The 19,393-nt window shown below is 42.1% G+C and overlaps 1 protein-coding gene across 4 annotated transcripts in view; it reads left to right on the plus strand.

Annotated features, from left to right (window-relative positions):
* PODN (podocan) overlaps window positions 1-19,393 on the plus strand; it is a 39,343-nt gene that overhangs the window by 11,705 nt on the left and 8,245 nt on the right. For all 4 annotated transcript variants that reach the window (XM_032768448.2, XM_032768449.2, XM_032768451.2 and 1 more), the window contains 6 exons: window positions 1,158-1,222; window positions 8,137-8,246; window positions 11,000-11,156; window positions 13,278-13,393; window positions 15,247-15,904; window positions 18,512-18,660. In XM_032768448.2, coding sequence (XP_032624339.1) covers window positions 1,158-1,222; window positions 8,137-8,246; window positions 11,000-11,156; window positions 13,278-13,393; window positions 15,247-15,904; window positions 18,512-18,660 — 1,255 coding nt within the window. The remainder of the gene's footprint in view (window positions 1-1,157; window positions 1,223-8,136; window positions 8,247-10,999; window positions 11,157-13,277; window positions 13,394-15,246; window positions 15,905-18,511; window positions 18,661-19,393) is intronic.

Here is a 19,393-nt window from a genome sequence, read left to right on the forward strand (position 1 = left end):
AATTCAGTTAATTTGATGTCTAAATTACTCAAAACCTTTGGAACCCAAACCATATGCATTAAAAATAACACCACTCCCACCCTTTCTGTCAATCCACTTTGATTGCTTCAGGCAAGTTTTGCTGGATAAGTCAAGCACTGGGTATGGGAGGAGGGATAGCTCAGTGGTTTGAGCATTGACCTACTACATCCAGAGTTGTGAGCTCAATCCCTGAGGGGGCCATTTAGGAATCTGGGGCAAAAATCTGTCTGGGGATTGGTCCTGCTTTGAGCAGGGGGGTGGCCTAGATGACCTCCTGAGGTCCCTTCTAGCCCTGATATTCTATGATTCTATAGAACATTGCTATTTAGTTAATAAGGAAAAGGCCAGATTCTGAAAGGGGAAGAAGAGAGAGGCTGGGGAAGAGCCACATGATGATAAAGGGGGAAGGTGTGTGATTCAGAAATGGTACTGCTGTCAACACACTCAGGTGTGACCCTGTCTATGAGGTGCACCCTACTACTCGTATGGATAACAGGAGCAGCCTCCTATTTCAGGGGGTACAAGTAGACTTGATTGGAAGCACAGGACCATTGTACATCGATAATGCACAGCAAAACAAAAATAATAGATTCAGGACCTGGTCTTGTTCCCTTTTCAGTTAATAGAGAAACTTCTTCTATTAACTTCAGTGAGTGCATGATTGAGCTGTAAGTTTCAAATATGCTTTGATACAGACTATGTCCTTATGAGAAGAATTTTCTACAAGTTGATAAAAAGAAATTAACCAAAAAACCAAAAGGTGGAGAGATGCAGAGGAGGGAAGAAAATCCACATCTGATTCCTGTCCTTTCTTCCCAGGCAGCATGGATCCTCTGTGCAGTTAGTAATATATATACCACAGCAAGCGACCTTAAATCTGGTGCACTCCTTTACATCTTCTGATCATCACACTCATTACTACAGGCTAAACAATGTGCTTTGTTCAGCTAGAGCTTTTTACGAATTTCTATAGCCTTTATAATTATAGAAAATGAAACAACAAAAAAGCATGAGTCAGGTTGTTTCTGAAAAATATTTAAAACTTTCATTATAGATATCCTTTGGGAGACAAAAAGTCCCTCTAGCATTCTCATTCACAAAGGGTGTTGACTGTAAATCATTCCTGTTGTTTGAAGGGCTTCCAGAGGAGGCATTTGAACAGCTGGAGAACCTGAATTACCTGTACCTTGCAAACAATAAGGTAAGAGGGGGAAATGGTTTTTGGAGATGCCTTCTGGTGTTTTTCATAAAGTTAAACAATAACGATGATTTAAAAAATACATTTATGTTCTCCATGCCTGTAAGGTTGTGCTGAGGTGTGTAATTCCAATGGGGGCTTATCTAAGGCTACCTACAATTAAAACTTCCATCATGCTACAAAACTGTTAACACAAAAGGGCTATTTATGGAGTTGCTCTTAAGATGTTGCGTGAAGATGTTCGTTTGAAGGGTGCATCAATAGATGAGAGGTAGACATTACTCATTCAAAATAGAGCTCTCACTTGTGCGCACAGAGTTTAGTGCCATCTGGAATCTGTGTGCACTTTTGTGCACAGTTGCCTCAGTGCAGGGGATTTAAATCCATTACTTCACATGTATACAGGCAAAAGAGTTTTCACGCACAAGCTCATTTGACCACGTTTGGTGTCGTGTGGTATTTGAACATGTAACATCTAGAACCTGCACTCACTGGGGACCTGATCCAAAGCCCACTAAGTCAAGAGAGAGACTCCCACTGACTTCAAGATGACATTAAATAATGACAAGTGCAAAGTACTACACCTCATTTAGAAGGGAAAATCAAATGTGCAAATATAAAATGGGGAATTATTGACTAGGCAGTAACGGTGCATGACTCCAATGTAAGACACAGGAGGTAATCATTATGCTCTGCTTGGTACTGGTGAGGCCACAGTTCGAGTACTGTCTCCAGTTTTGGGTGCCACTTTAAAAAAGATGTCAATAAACTGGAGACTGTCCAGAGAAGTGCAACAAAAATGATAAGATTTAGAAAACCTGACCTATGAGAGAGGTTAAAAAAAACTGGGAATGTTTAATCTTGAGAAAAGGAGACTAAGGGAGGCCCTGAAAAATGTCTTTAAATATGTTAATTGATCACCGTCCTCTTTGTAACTACCCTTGTTTTCCAGGTCCACTGAAGGTAGGACAAGAAATAATAGGGTTCATCTGCAGCAAGGGAGATTTCAGTTCAATGTTAGGAAAAACGGTCTAACTATAAGCATAGTTAAGTGTGGAATAGGCTTCAAGGGAGGTTGTGGAATCCCCATCATTGGAGATTTTAAAGATAACACCTGTCAGTTATGGTCTAGCTATACTTAGTTCAACCCCATGCACTGAGGCAGGGCCAAGTGGCCTCTTGAAGTCCCTTCCAGCTCTGCATTCTAGGATTCTATGGGCTTTGGATCAGGCCCTGCACACAGAGATGATAGTGCACATAAATTGTGAGTGCAGGTATGTAAAGCTGCACACACACGAGAAAAGGCTGGGTTAAGCCTCATTGGAAAAACAGGTCACAACATTCTCCATGGAGCCCATTCCCATCATGTCTACAGGAGCTATACACATGCATAGTAGAGACAACTGCCTGCCAAATGTGGGTTCTGTGGATCAGGAGAACTGTGGAATGAGTGGAAGTAGATGTTGGAGAGGAGCTAGTGCTACTGAGGTTTTGGGACATGATGGAAGTGTAACCCCCTTCCCAGCCAATATATTATGTGCTGTGTGTTCCACACTAGTATCTGGTCCACATAAGAGACTAAGCGCCTACTGTTGCTAGCAGCTAATCAAGTTACTTCTTTAGCTCAAATGCTTGGAGCGCATACTTCTAGTGGTTAAGGTCCCAGTTCCCTGCTGATGACCCATGGTAGGAGTCACAACAGATACCCCAAGCCTTGATGAAAAGGTTCTTGTATCTCAACAGGGATGGAGATACCCTCTCTGATATCACCTTACTCTTGCTTGGTTCTGCAGTGGAATAATTTTTTAATGAACCCCCACACTTACTTGCTATGGAAGGAAATGGGATGCCACAGAAAAGTATGGCTTAAAGCACCAGGCACAGGTCAGTGGGGAAAGGGGAAAGCTCAGCTGTGCAACCAGGAAGCCCCTTTCAGACAGAAAAAAATGTAATTCTCTGTCTGTTTAACCACACTTTTTTTTAAATGTCTGTGATCCTTTGGCCTTTAGATTATATACCAAGTGCCAGATTCTGGTCTAAGTGTCCTGCCAGGACAAATCCATAATAACTTCATGGATTTCCCCTGATGTGCCTGAACTCAGAATTTGCTCCTTAGTACAGCTAGATCACATTCTCTACTTTTTCAAGCCACATTTCCATGTAATGGTCTTGGCAGCAAGTAGATGCATAAAAGAGAAGAACAAGCCAGGCTGTGACTAATATTCCAGAACTTTGCAGTCCAACTTTTCCCTGTGTGACAAAACAAAATGTTTGGCTTTTCCTGACACTGTTGCAGAGAGAGACACACATCCAAGATAAAAATGCAAACATCAGCAAATTGTCAGAAGCAGTTAGAAGTTGTGGACCCACAAAAATAACACGTCTTCAGAAATCACGAGCCAGGACAAACCAGATTGGCTTTGTTATGCATCCATGCTGCAAAGGGAAGTGCTTCAGCTCAGGCAACTGTGGTATCTGGAGGAGGGCAGGGGTTTGCTGGTAGTTTACTCCTCTCATTTTAAGGAAGGAAGCTTGTCTTGATGTTTTAGTTAGAGGCAGTTCTGATTACTTCACAGACAGGTAAATTAGCAGGGTGGCTTTTTTTAATTAGCATAACTAGGCTAATACATAACCCTGCTGTATTGCAGGTGTATCACTCACCATAAGTAAATAACTTATATTGTCACTTCTTATTTAAATTCCCCAAAAACACCCACAAGAAGCCTTGGTCACATAGCCTATGGGTAGCCACAGCATGCCTCATTTTTAACAAAAACCTCACCTGCTGAAATGTAGGGCAGGGCACTGAGCTGCTCTATTGATTACTTTACATTATCAACCCTTTGGGTCAGGGAGTCTTTAGTTTTCTCAGTATTCCCATATTGATATGGGATTCACTGGATCCAAGACTTTTGTGTTTGTGTCAGGGTCTGCAGCAGACAAGGAGAAAATAGTTTTTATGGCAGCATTGTTATCGGTTAATCTACCAGTTAGCAATGGAGGAAAGAAACCTGCAATATGGAGATGGGTGGGGCTGGGCAGGAACAAGACTGCAGAGAAAATTGCATTAGTTGTCGTCACTAGAATGCTGTAAGACAATAATGATGGGAGGGTTCCCAGCCACTGAATCTACTTTAACTATGAAAACCCAGCATAAATTTTCCAAAGAGCCAACTAATGAAAATCATCATTCAGTACTATAGGTATTGTCCTAGAATAGTGCATTCAGTACACTATCCATCCTGTGTACGACAGTAGAAGCAGCATAAGTTTGGAAAATTCATCATTCTCTGCAGGAGCAGATACAGCAAATAGATCTCAAGACAAACTTGCTATTGTCGGATAATTGAGGTCCCTGCAGGGAGTGTCTTTTTTTTTTTTTTTTTTCTCCCTAGCTGGCAATATCTGAATGCAAAACACACACTTGGACTGATCATTTGTTATACCTGTCATGGCAGGTGAGAGAAAGGACAGTGATGTTCCCTCAACTGGTCACATTACCATTTCTAGTAAGAGAATGGGATTCCATTCGGAGATGTTTTCTGTAATTTTCAACAGGCTTCTACCCACCTGAGGTGGATGAAAGTATAACTTGCCAAACATCAGAGTAACTTGTTTATAGGCTTTTGAGAGCAGCCATGTTTTTCTGATGTCTGTCTCATATCCAGAGGATGGAAGGCAGAGGGGTGAAGAGAAGGTAAATCTGATATTGACACTTCTGTGCAATGGAGTTCCTGGAAACCTACACAAACCCTGGTGCTCCTCAACCATCTTTTGGCTCTTGGGTGAACACACACACACAAAACAGTTCATCCAGTTATAAAAGCCAGTGACTGAAAGTTCTAACACCGGGACAGTTGTTGTGTCAGTTCTATCATTGTTGTACCCCTTCCTTCAGCTCCTGCTATGTAGATTAAGAAAGGGCTGTCTGCTTCTGTCTGCTAAATCTGAGCATGCCTTCTTACATCTGAAATCTGCCTGGCCAGCAGCAGGTGTCCAACCCCAGATAGTTGATGCGAGCTGGTCCTGGAAGAGGAAGAGATGCCGAGAAAAGGATTTGAGCAGCTGAATCAATCAATTCTTCTTTGTTTCTTTCTTAGGGCTCTTCTACACTGGGGGGTGGGATCGATCTAAGATACGCAACTTCAGCTATGAGAATAGCGTAGCCGAAGTCGACGTATTTTAGATTGAATTAAAATTACTTACTTCGTGTCCTCATGGCACTGGATTGACGGCCATGACTCCCCCCTTGACTTTGCGTCTGCCTTTCGCACTGCTGGAGTTCAGCAATCCACGGGAGAGCAATCGGGATCTACACTATACACAATAAATCGATTCCCAATAGATTGATCGCTACCCGCTGATCCAGCGGGTAGTGTAGACATGCCCTTAGAGCAAAACACCTCCTCTACATTTTCTTTCTCTGTGTGGTTTTCAGTGATTCTGTTTCTCTGAGTGCCCCACAGGGCTGTCCAGGGCTGTTGTGTGTTTCGTATATCTGCTTTGACCCAGGTGACAATGCATGCAGACAGGAAAGCTTGAACCTGGATGGAAGTGATTAATTGCATCTGAGTGATTTCCTGTGTCTAATTTCTGTGTATTATGCCATGGTAGAGAATGTTGCCTTATGACACATTTCCAGAGCTTCTTGACCAGGCTTGTTAGCATTAACCCACTCCCATGAGATTACGTCTCCCAGGTCAGCAAGTACAGCATGTACCCATGAGTACATCTAAAGATAAAGGCAATGTGGTGTCAGTGCTGATCGTTGGTAAAATGCCTCTAATTTCCACCCATTATTTCTGGTGCTGAGAAAGCTTCACAGGGGATAATTGATTTGGGGAAATGGCTCTTGTTGCTTGATTTGGGTTCATCAGACATTTTCAGGCAGCCTAAGGAGGGAATTACTGACACAGGAAAGAAAGAGACAAATAAATGAAACTTATTTTTGGTTTAAAAATAAAAGTCTGAGTTACGTGTCTGGTGAACTACAAGGTGATAGAAACACTACTCTACCAAGTGCATGCTTGACATACCAGCAGAAAGAGAAGCTTGATATTCTTCAGCTATTCATTTATTTAAGAAGTTAATAAACTATTCCCCATTAAAATATCTGTTCTTCCCCAACATGATGATAATAATGAAGTGTTAATAATAATAATAATTAATAGGAGTAATGACTTAAAAAAGAATTACTGACATTCCTTTATGTGGAATCTCATTGTGTCTTGCCTGCTGTATAGGCCTGACTCTCCCTTCACTTACATCACTAAAAATCATGAGTAGGACCATTGAAGTTTATGGAGTAACACTGTTGTAAAACCTGTGTGAGAGGAGGATTTATAGATTCAAAGTATTTAAGGCAAAAACAGACCATTATAATCAGGTAGTCTGACCTCCTGCATAATGCAGACCATAGAATTTCACCAAGTGATGTCTGTATCTAGTCCACAACTTCTAGTTGTATACTCTAGAACATATCTTTTTAGAAAAATGTCCAATCTTGATTAAAGGTGACAGAGAATCTAAACACTCCAGGTAAATTGTTCTAATGATTAATTACCTTCACTTAAAAAATGTGCACCTGATTTCTGATCCGAATTGTCTAGCTTCAACTTCCAGCCACTGGATCTTGTTATACCTTTGTCAGCTAGATTAAAGAGCCCTCTACTATCCAAAATATTTTCATCATACAAGTACTTACAGACTGTGATCAAGTCACCTCTTAGCCTTCTCTTGGATAAACTAAAATAGATTGAGCTACTTTAGTCTTTTCTTGTAAAGCATGTTATCTAGACCTGGAATCATTCTTGTCGCTCTTTCCTGAATCCTTTCCAATTTGTCAACATCCTTTTTTTAAAATGAACTGGCACAGTATTCCAGTAATTATCTTCCTAATGATGCATACAGTACTGAAAACATCTTCCTATTTTTACTAGATATTCCACTGCTTATACGTCGAAAGATTGCATCTGTTCTCTTAACCACAGCACTGCTCTAGGTGATCATGTCTTGAGTCATATTGTTACCTTGAACCTGAAGTTATTTTGAGTTGCTGCTTTCCAAAATACAGGCCTCCTAAAAGTGTGACCTGTATTACTGGTTCCTAATTGTATGACCTTGACTTTTGCTACTATTCAGTAAAGTTATTTTACCACATGATCCAGATCGCTCAGTAGAACTCACTTGTCCTAAACTTTTACCACTCCACCAATTTTTGTCATCTGCAAACTACCAGGAACGTTTTTTTCCAGATAATTGATAAAGATATTGAATAGTGCTAGGCCAAGAAGAGACTCAAGCCCTGTATCTGTCTTGTTTGGATTATAAGATCTTTGGGACAATAACACTGTACTTTGTTTCCAATACACTGTCTATATTTAACAAATAAGATGTAATTCTTATTACACATCAGATATTTGCTTTTGTGCCGATATTATATTCTGCTGTGTTTGGAAAAAACACCCCGATAACCTGCATCCTGTTTTGAAGAGATTGTCAAACATGCATGGGACTTTGGAACTAAATTGTGGAGTAACCACCACGTGAGTTACTTTCACATGAGACTCTGGCAGTGAGGGTATTATGCTGCTTTTTTTAAAATTTTGGCATAGTATTTCACAGGAATTATGACCATAACATGAAATGTATTTACTCTCTGAACCCTTGATTTCTTCCAATCAAAATAAAACCCATCCAAACATTTTGAAGCAAAAGTCTAGCTCCCTCCTGTAGAGATTATTTAGTAAGGACAGAAATCCTCATTGTTTTTAACAAGACCACTTGGACTCTGTCATTTACTGTTGCTTCTTCAAAGTAAATAGCCTGCAAATATTCTGTTGCTAACCCAATACTGGTAGTTAAAGCATTCATTGCATCTAACTGGTTTCCTTTCCCCTACAATATTTGTTTTTCAGCTAACTCTGGCTCCGAAATTCCTACCAAATACTTTGATCAGTGCGGATTTTGCAGCCAATTACATCACAAAGATTTATGGGCTCACATTTGGACAGAAGCCAAACCTGAGGTAAGGGATCGAGAAGTGAAAGGAGGAGTATGTTCTGTCACTGCTTAGTGCAAATGGGTTGGTGGGAAGAACTGATTATTTAGATTGTTTACCAAAACCATTTTTGGCCTGGAGATAACTTTTGGAGGAGGATTGTTTGTTACCGAGGGGACCAAAACCACTTTCAGATGAATGCATTCTAGTGGCTTTTGCTGGACATCAGACAAATTATACACACACAACATTTTTAATAAACACGTCTTCTAAATCTTTTTTGTGTTTATCTGTTATGAGTGGCAAGGAGCAACACTGATTAAACAAATCAGTGACTAACTGGTCAGATATTCCCAACTCCATTTTAGTTCCCTCACCGAAAGGCTATGATCAAGCTGACACTAATGCTATTGCTAATGATGCAACAGTATTGAATTCAACAGTACTTACCAACCCCCATCAGCACTTCAACCTTGTGTGGCTGATTCTCTAGGCACCACTTCTATTCTTCAGTGATGATTTTCTAGGCTGGACCCCAGTGCAGTGCCACAGACCACCTTCATTTCACAAACCTGCTGTGAAATGTGGTCTGCTTCACAGAAGTTTTACCTAGTCTAACCTATCGATACAGACTCCATTACTGCAGTAACCATTGCAAGAGCATCCCGAGCTCCACTGCTGCTTACAACGTGCACAGTTGAATTGTAAGTGGCTAGCGCTGGCTGGCACAGTTGAGCCTGCGGGGTCTAATCCTGCAATATGCGGAGAGCCCTCAATTTCCATTGACTTCAGGGGGAACTGCATTAGCTCAGTACCTTCTTGGCTCTTAGTCTGGTAAGCCATTACAGTTACCTGAAAAAGTTGGGTCAGTCACTTATCTTGAGTGATATTTCATCATGACTGCACCTGAGCTTATGCACGTGTCTTCCTTCCAAAACCTGAATTACAGAAGCTGCTGAGTTCCTGCATCACATTAAGTAGCTGGACTCTTTCTGAAGTGAGTTTCACAAGTTCTCCCATAGCAACCATTGTTTAATACAGAATAGCAGTCCGTTGTTTCCTGAGCTGGACGAATACAAGATCTTAACTCTCAAATTCAGTTGCTGTACCCTCCCCCACCAGTAAAGTATGTACTTTCAGGCTCTGCTGACTTGGAACGAGAGGCTTTTAGAAAGGCAAACATTTGTCAGTTAAAAGCATAGCTGACCATACAGAGTGAATCATATCCTTCCCTGTGATTCTCTGCTCGTGGAGCTGTCGTGTTTCTATGTTGAGTCCAAAAAATCCCCCTAGATCATCTCCACAATCACAACAAAATCCTAAAACAAGTTCGAAGATGCAGCCTTTTCAATCCCTGCGTTGGAAGTTGTTCCCTATCATACTGTTAATCTGTCACCAGGATTTTAGTCGCAGTGCCTCCTGCAGCACATGCAGAAACAAAGAGACTACACAAGTGGGAGTAGTCACCCATTGTTTGACAGTGGGTTTTTGTAAAAACAAAAGGAGGATGGTTTGCACCTGATTCTCCTCCAACTTGCATAGGTGTAACTCGAGAGTGGATCCATTGACATCACTGTCATTGCACAGCTATAAAAACTGCGTAAGAAAGGAGGTTAAGGCTCTGTTTCCTTTTCCCCTCGCTCTGAGATAGAAGTGTTTCCCCTTATCTGATAAGGACTTCCTGGGAGGAATTTACCTAGGGATGGGGCTAACTGGTGCAGAGGGAAATAAAAAACATATTTCCCCAAACCTTCACCTGAAGTTTAAAAGTCTTACAGACTGGTTAAGCCTATTCTTTCATCTGCATAGTGGTCTCTGCACTCCTGAGTTCCTGGAGCAGAAATTCTGAAATAGCAACATAGAAGGTATTCTTGTATTACTTCCCACCTTCGTGGAAGCAGAAAGAATGGAAGTCGCCTGAGATGACCAATCCTCAAGAGATTTATAGCCCAACCTGGCAAACTAAAGGTTGGGATGTGCTTTAAACCAAGGGTTCTCAACCTTTTTCTGTCTGAGGTCCCTGTCCAACATGTTATAAAAACTCCACGGCCCAGCTGTGCCACAACTGTTTTTCTGCTTATAATAGCCAGGGCTAGCAAGCAGGGCTATTGCGTGGAGCCACACACCACAGGGGGCACAGTGAAGCTAAGCTGCTCAGGCTTTAACTTCAGCCCCGGGTGGTGGGGCTTGGTGCGCTGAGCTGCAGCCCTGTGTGGCAAGACTTCAGCTTTCTGCCTTGGGCCCCAGCAAGTCTAACACTGGCTATGCTTGGCAGACCCCCTGAAACCTGCTCGTGGACTCCTGGTTAAGAACCACTGCTTTAGACTGAACCCAAACTTTGGGTATATCTCTGAACCAAATCCAAATTCTAAACTTTCTGAGGTTTGCCCATCACTCCAATAGATTCTCTTTGCCTTGTGGCTAAACACTGAGCTGGGCTCAAGCTGCTAAATTCAGATCCAGATTTCAAACATACCCAAGTCTTGCCATGTACAGATTCCAGGCTTTGTCTCAGCCTGTTAAAGATGGGACAATTCATAAAATACAGATCCAGGTTTGGATTTTGAACATTTCCACCACTCAGACTGCTTGGGGCCAGTATTGTGGCGTGGGCACATCTGTTTTATACTTGGCAGAATAAGTGATACATTAAAAAATGAACATCTGTGTCTTAAGACAAGGAAGAAGATAGACTGAGGTGTAGATTTCAGAAGGCTGTATTGGATAAGAGAGGAAAGCAGACCATACTGCCTAATTCAGTCTTTCTTTCTTTCTGGTAGATCTGTGTATCTTCACAACAATAAACTTTCAGATGCTGGGTTACCTGATAATATGTTCAATGGCTCTAATAATGTGGAGATATTGATTATGTCCAGCAATTTTCTGAAGTATGTTCCAAAGAACCTGCCTCCAGCACTATATAAACTACACTTAAAGGTAAGGGAACCAACTTTGTGTATTCTCTTACATCTGGGATGCAGTTCTGTGTGTGTCTGAGATTTAAACTGCAGAGGCAGGCCCATTGTTAGATTGTGCCTGCTAGGTTTGGGCTGAACTAAAAGCAAGCCAGAGAGTATCCAATCTCCCCTGTACATACAAGTTTACTGGCATAAGAAGTGATGGCTGTTTTGCTAAGCAACAAGCTGTTTGCCTAGATCAAAATTCCCTTTTTTCTATTTCCAAGGGAATTTATTGCTGGTGGCTGGCTGGTCGCCTTGCATGTCTCAATCCTGAGTGTAGCCAAACACCAGGCAGTCCTTGGACAGAGAGAGTGCACATTTTGTCATGCTGTCCTCACATGTTGGAATCACACAGAGGGCAGATAAGGGATGAGATGAGAGGGCAAATAAGTTCCTAAGGCCATTCGGTCTTTGTCCTCTTTGCTGAACCTGCCATTTGTGATGGTGTTTTTTCTGACATAGCTGCTTATTCACTAGGAGGGTATTGTCTTTGCTCACCAGACTATTTCACATAGGCTGTATCACCTTCAAGTAGCAATGACTTTTGGTCTCTACTGAACTGGCAACTGGAATATTTGGACCAGTAATTTTCCATGGCTGCAGCTAACCCTGGCAGAGGCACTGGTGGATGTTGTAGTGTAGCTGTGCTCTGGTATTATCTCCATGTCATCTAATCTAGATTAAAATCACGTGTTGCCCTTTTGCACTAGAGCTCTCACCATAGGTAACATGGAGGAGCTGAGATGGTGGAGAGTTCTGGGTCCAGTTGTGCTCAGTGCTGACAATCCCTGGGAGATGAAGAAGGCCCTTAGCCTATTATCATCTCTCTAAGCTATGCAGTCCTTTGTTGCCTGCTCTGCTTTCCTTTTCCTTTGAAGGTTTCACCGTTGACTCTCATGCAACACTTTTTAGGAACAGGGTCTCCAGTTTAGAGAGAGGTAAAGGGCCTAATCTTGTGAATTGCTGGACGACTCCTGCAAGATGTTGAGTTCTCGCTAATCCCATTGACTTTAATGGGACGTGTGGGTACTCAGCCCTGTGCACACTCAAGACCCAGAGTTTGCCCAGTGCTGGACTTTAACTGTCTTTCCTCAGCTAGCTGTGAGAGTGGCAGTCTTGGACCCTGTGGGGAAAAAGAGGAGGACCGGAGAGGGAAATATGAGCTTTGTTTCCAAAATGTGTCATCCACTGGTAGCGACGCATGAACCTGTTGTTTTGACCAGCCAATGGGAGAGCAACAATAGATGAGGGCTAGCCGCTGGGAGTTGAAAGGGGAGAGGCAGGGTTAGTTTTGATGTGACACAGTCATGTTGTCTCTTTCCTCTCTCTGATCACTTCGACATTGGTGTAGTCCCATTGATTGAGATGCTGTATAAGACATGAAGCTGTCCCAGCGTCTTGTGCATTCTTCAAATACTTGAACTGTTTTGTGTCTGCCAAATTCAACATTAGTGCCTTATATATTCTAAAAATATGGGGGCCCATTTATAATTCCTGCTTGTAAATGGAATGCACCCACAAACGCAACATTTTTAATGTTGGCTCAGGGCAACAGCAAGGTTTATCTTTGGCTGCCTGTTGGCCACTCAGAAGCCACATTAAGGGGAGAAGGTAGCTTTCTGGAATCTAACTCTTAGGAACTGTACTTTTTGGTAGATAAGGAATATTGTTAGGATGGCAGAATTGGCTGGTCCACTTTATAGTGGAATCTGGTTTGCTGAGTCTAGATTCTTTGGCCAGGGTTGATAAGGTGCATAGATATATTGGGGGGGAAGGAACAGGAACCTGTGCAGTAAGTAGGACCCTATTAATGGGCCAAATCCTGCAATTCTCTTACTCTGTCCTCAGTCAAAACTCTTGGAGAATTGTGCCAGAAGAGTGAGTGAGAAGGAACTGCAGGATTTGGCCTACTGTTTGGATATACTTCTCTCACAGCCTGATAACATCCCCATATATCATATGCTAGTCCAGCTGATTTTTTTATTGCTTCTTATGCCCACGGACTTGAGGCCTAGGATGCTGGCTGCTCAGAGCTGTGCCTGACTATTCTCTAGACTTGGATATTCTCAGACTAATAATGCTCTTTCTGTGTCTATAGAACAACAAACTGGAAAAGATTCCCATAGGAGCATTCAATGATCTTGCGGGCCTTCGAGAGCTGTATTTGCAGAACAACTACTTGACTAATGAAGGGATGGACAATGAAACCTTCTGGTGAGACTCTGCTCTTTAAATTTGGCTATTTTTTCTTTACATGTACAAGGTTTCTATTATAAAATGTGCCATTTTGTTTACTGGGTCTATATGAAAAGGACTTAATTCAGGTGCTGCCATCCAAATGCAAACATATTAGTGAACAGTTTGAACTGGTATCAGACAGTGTCTTTAAACAAAGGACACCAATGATCCTAGCTCCCTGGTAGCTACAGGCCCAATCATGCAAAATCCCAGGTGCCTATTCGGAGAGGCCTAGAGTCATGTTCAAGTCAGTAAAAGTTTAGGGCTCCAATCCCGTTGAAACCAACAGGAAGTGAGATCACTCAGCACTTTTCATGATCAGATCCAAGTGCAGTTTTCTGGACATTAAGGCTAGATCTTCAGCTCTGCTGATTCTCCTTTGTGCTGCTCTCACAGTGCAAAATGAACTTGAAAACTGCCCTAATTATTCAGTTAAGGATTACCCTGCCATGGGGCTACCCCAGTGTAGGAGGAAAGCTGGAGAATGCTGTGCTTTGATACTTCCCAGAAGTAAAATGGCCCCTAAGGGTTTGTTACAAGCTGGTGCAATTTAAAATAGCCATTTGGCTTCTCTATGCTGTGCTATGGGTAAACTGAGACTCTTGGGATCAGTGTGTCAGAAAACTACCTTTGCCTTCCCCGTTGTGTGGAGTACTTGACTGGCTGTACCTGAGGATCTGACTCACAGTACCTGTCCTGCCCATAACTTGCTATGTACTCTACAAACCTGTCAGATTATGAAGAAAGGAAAATGCAACAACCCCTTTATTCTTCCCGCCACTATTTAGCATCCTCACAATTGCATAGTAATTTATCTGTGTTTTGCTATTTTTATCTCCAGAATAATGTAATGTGTAACATTTCTGATAAGGTTGGATGAGCACAACACAATCACTCCAGCTAAGCCACAGATCACCTTTCACAGTGGGGATGGGGTTTGACCTTTTGCACTCAGTAGTCAATGAAGGTTGCACTACATAAATCCATATTTCCTGGGGTATACATTGCGATACAGATTATATAAGTAGAGTATACTGTCTGACTTGAAGCTATCCAGTTCCAGAAATGTCTGCCTTGAGACACAGAGCTGGGAAATAATACCACTTATCTGCATCCATTTGGTATAAGTGGCTGCACTGAAGATTTGCTTTAGCTACAACTGAGTCCTTAGAATCTAGTTTGAATAGTTTACACAAAGCAGATCTGGCTTTGAATCACTTCCATAATACTAGGAGGTCACGAGAAGTTCATAATCTTGGCATAGGCCTCCGAGCTTATGTTTCCCCCTTTGGTGAGAACAATTCAGCATCATCTCAAAGTCAAAACTTGTTTTTTTAGTGTGAAAAATACTCTTTTATTTGAAATGAGAGACACGAGTTAGTGTCGATTGTGATGTAGTCATTTTAAACTGACAGCAGAACTTTTAGATTTTAATGGTCTTTCTACTGCATCTCTACCCGTCTTGTGGCATGCAATAACTTTGATCATTCAGCTGTAGTATTTTGTATGTGGTGTTAATGGAGAGAACTACCAAGCTGAAAGGCAGATCTCAGCTCCCTGGCAGATGCTTATGGAATCCAGCCAGCTCACCTGCAAGTGTAGCAGGTGCTTAATGGCACTGGATATCCCCTAGTGGCCAGTGAGGAACTACATATTCTGCTGTCCCCACCAGGGATACAACATCAAGGACAGTAAGGGAAGTAGCAGGGTGACCAGGATAGGGGGGGAGAAAGTCTTTTAAAAAGGGGATAAATCCCCTCAGGGAGACAGATTATTGTTTCACTTGGCAGTATGTAAATGGAGAATGTTTTCTTTCCTGCTTTCCCAAGGAAACTATCCAGCCTTGAATATCTAGATTTGTCCAGCAATAACCTTTCACAAATCCCGAGTGGCTTACCTCGAAACATCGTCCTCCTTCACCTGGAGAAGAATGCAATTAAGACAATTGGCAGGGACGTCTTGATCCAAATTAGAAACCTTGAGTACCTTCTACTTCACAACAACAAATTAAAAGCCCGAGGGATCCACCCGCTAGCCTTCCAGGGTTTGAAGAAGCTGCACACTGTCCACTTGTACAACAATATGCTGGAAAGGATTCCCAGTGGGCTACCTCGGCGAGTGAAGACACTTATGATACTTCACAACCAGATCTCTGAGATTAACAGAAATGACTTTGCTACCACTTACTTACTGGAGGAGCTAAACTTGAGTTACAATAAGATCACAAGTTTTCATATCCATCGGGAGGCCTTCCGCAAGCTGAGACTGCTGAAGTCCTTGGATCTTTCTGGGAACAACCTCCACATACTGCCCTTCGGCTTTCCAAAGAACTTGCAGATTCTGAAACTGAAGGAGAACGACATAAGCACCATTCCAAGAAGAGCCCTGGCAAGAATGACAAAGCTGCAGGAGCTCTATCTGAGCAACAATAAACTCAGAGTCAATTCCATTCACAGGGGAGCATGGAGAGAACTCAGCAGTCTCCAGGTAGAAACACCACCTGCTCTATTGTATTGATAACATGGATGTCCCTTCCTTATTTGCTTGGTCCAATTCAGTGAGCATTAATGCTAGGTTCAGATTGGCCCTTATTTTCTAGGCCTGCACATTAAGTGCAGGACAGTGTAGAAAGGGGACATTATCTGATTTTAAAAGACTTGTGGCAGAGTTGTCCTCCTAAATAGAAAGACAGCTGCCTTTGTACTGTTATCAGAGGAAACATAAGGATTTCTTTGGTCCTGGACTCTGAAGCTGTGTTCTGTTTTCAGCTGGATATTAATGACTCATGCAGCTAAAACTCCAGATGCCACCATACAAATGCCACTCCTCACCCGCAAGGGTTTTAAATAAGCTTTATTGTGTAGAGTTCTGAAGGGAGGGACACTGGGAGGCAAGGAGTGCATAAACAAAACAAGCTGTTAATGCACAAAACATCCACAGCAGCTTACAGTCAGACAAGCCAAGCTGTAGGATTTAGTGGCTCAGCTGGGTAAGGCACCTGGATAGCAGTTAGAAGGCCTGGATTCAATCAACTGCTTGTCCTTTAGTTAATTGTCAGGGAAAGTTGAATAGAAACATAAGGCAGGCAGGAACAATCACATTTGGGAGATGCAAAATGATCTTGCAGTTGTCAGTAGCTGAAGGATTTGTCTGCATTTCCTTTTAGGCAAGAGCCCCACTCCCTGCATTAAAGGGTATTGCTCTTGTCATATGGCAGCCATCCACTGTACCTACATTAATGCACTTTAAGGAGGGAGGTTTTGTATCTGAAAGCACCACAGGGGTAAGAGATGCAGAGCATATGTGATGCTGGTTATCAGCATAAGGGCTTCAGACATGCCAAGAATTTTGATTTGTACAGCAGTTCATCTCATGTTAGTTCTGCTCTTGAAGTCTATGGAGAAAATGGTGCATCAGATTTCAGGTGGTATAAATTGGCATAACTCCATTGAAATTAATGGAGCAATGCCAGTTTATACTAGATGAGGCCCTGGCCCATAATTTTTATCATACCTTTTTAATTGTCTTTTGTCAACTCAGTGCTTTTAATGAAGGCAGGTAACCTAAAGTGTGACTTACTGTATGTTTGTATTTCAAAGCTGGTTAGTTCAAAGATGGAATTTAGTTTTGAAGGATGATGTTACCAATGAAGATTACAGATGGTGGGATTGTTTCACTGTAGTACTAAAGACATTTATCCATCTTAACCCATCTGTTTCCAAACCAAACCAAATGCTCTTAAGATCTTGGAAGCTTTAATTATTAAGAAGAGATAAGCTTCTGTTATCTAGGGGTCTGATTCACTTCAGCATAACTCTGGTTTTACGCCATTGTCACACCACTGAAATTAGTGTCAAGCCAGAGTAATGCAGAGCCCCTTGAGTCCAGCTGTAGCCTACTACAATGTAAACTCTGTTCAAGAAAAATATTACTATAACAGCCTCTAAGGAGGTTGCATTTGGCATATTACATTTTTTTGAGTGGCTTTATTACTTAGTTATTTCTCTTACAGCATACAGTAATGTATACTTCATTAAGGGGTTGACCTTGCAGTTCTTACATGAGTAGTCCTATTGTGGCAGGTTTGACAAATTATAGCTGAGTAAGGCCCCGATCTTGCAAATACTTATCCACATGCTTCACTTTGCACATGTGACTATTCCCACTGAAGTCAATGAGCAAAGTTAAGCAAGTTTGCAAGTTTGGGGCCTAAATCCAGAATGAATGTACTGAAGTCACTGGAATTCCAGATTTGCAGTAATGTAACACACAGCAGTGGCCAGATATTATGGCGATTGGTGCTACACAAATATATCTTAGATAGGGAGTTGGAGAAATATTCAGCCCATTTCTTTCTGTAAGACTACACATGTGAGTAAGGGTTGTGGCATCAGGCCCTAGCTAATAGCTAACACATTGGTCTGAAAAATAACTTTGAAAGTAACATTTGAAAAGTAACTTTAATCAATGAAGTGTTTGAGAGAGTATCATCCAAGGAGTTCTATGCATAATTGAAACCCAGTATGTTTTTCATTCATTTACGAACAGGCCTGGACTAACACATGAGGATAGGGATAGAGAAATGTAGGTGCCCTTAAAGAAAGCAGCATGATCTTTGATGTGATACTGCTAGATTAAATAGCATTGTAGGAGGACAGGACCCCCGACAGTTTTGGCTGCCCAGAATCCTCCTGGCCACATTGATCTTAACACGAAACAAGGTTCGAAACCATAAAAATCCCTCCACCTTGAACTGAAACTGAACCTTTTTACAGGGTTGAAAATGCTCAGTTTCTCTCTCTCTCTCTCTGTCTGTCTGTCTGTCTCTCTCTCTCTCTCTCTCTCATGCACACGCGCACACACACACCTTTTTTCAGGTGATTTCCTACTCAGATATTCAGACCCAGTAATCCGGGATAGGTACATGTGCAAAACCTAACTTCTGGATGGTTACCCATAGTGATGGCTATCAATACCCATCCTTTTGAGATTCACACATCATAATCTGGTTCACCAGTAATGAAATATGGTTGGTGCTGCTGCTGTCTACACTCATCTCTTCAGTTAACCCCTGGTTTTGACTCTTCCTTTCAGCTATTAGATATGGGTGGCAATCAGCTGATTTCTATTCCATCGGACCTGCCAGGATCCCTAGAATATCTATATCTCCAGAACAACAAGATCACCATGATATCAGAGAATGCCTTTGAATCCACACCCAACATAAAAGGAATTTTCCTCAGGTAAGGGCATTTTCTACTTTGAGTCTGCACACAGGATTGTTTGCTTTATTCTCTTTTGTGATTGCTTGCTTCGGGGGTGTGGGGAAGGGGAGGCATTTAAAATCCTAGTTTCTCCTATGGGCAACTTGATCGTACACTAATCCAGGGCGCAGCTAGGCTTATATGCAATAAGAGGTCATGTGTGCACCTCATACACTCACTCTGCTTTGAGTGCAGCATTCTTTTAAATTTCAGTGTTTGTAAGAATGGGTCAGGCAGACGGATTAGAGAGACTGTAGGATGTCAGTATACATGTTTGTCCTGTGCCCAGATATAGCCAGGAACTACAAGTTTGGAAGGTCTAATTTTAACTCAGTCAGCCTTGCCACTGATTTTTGGTCCTGAATTTCTATAGTATTGCAAATAGAAGCTTGTTAGTGGTTTGGGGGCATGCATGTGTCATAGTATTCTTTCCCCAATCTGAACCTTAGAGTCCAAAACCCCAAAACCTTCCCTGGGGACCCCCAAGACCCAGACCCCCTGGATCTTAATACAAGGAAAGTAAACTCTTTCCCTCACTAGTGCCTTTCCTAGGCTTTCCCTCCCTCAGAGGCAATACAGATTCAAGCTCCGTGAATCTAAACAAAGGGATTCCCCCTTCCCCCTCCCTTCTTTCTCCCTGTCTCCCACCACTTCCCTGGTAAGTACAGACTCAATTCCCTTGAGCCTCAACTAGGGAAAAAAATGAAACAGG

The sequence above is a fragment of the Chelonoidis abingdonii genome, chromosome 7 (assembly GCF_003597395.2).
Source record: "Chelonoidis abingdonii isolate Lonesome George chromosome 7, CheloAbing_2.0, whole genome shotgun sequence".
Lineage (NCBI taxonomy): Eukaryota > Metazoa > Chordata > Testudines > Testudinidae > Chelonoidis > Chelonoidis abingdonii.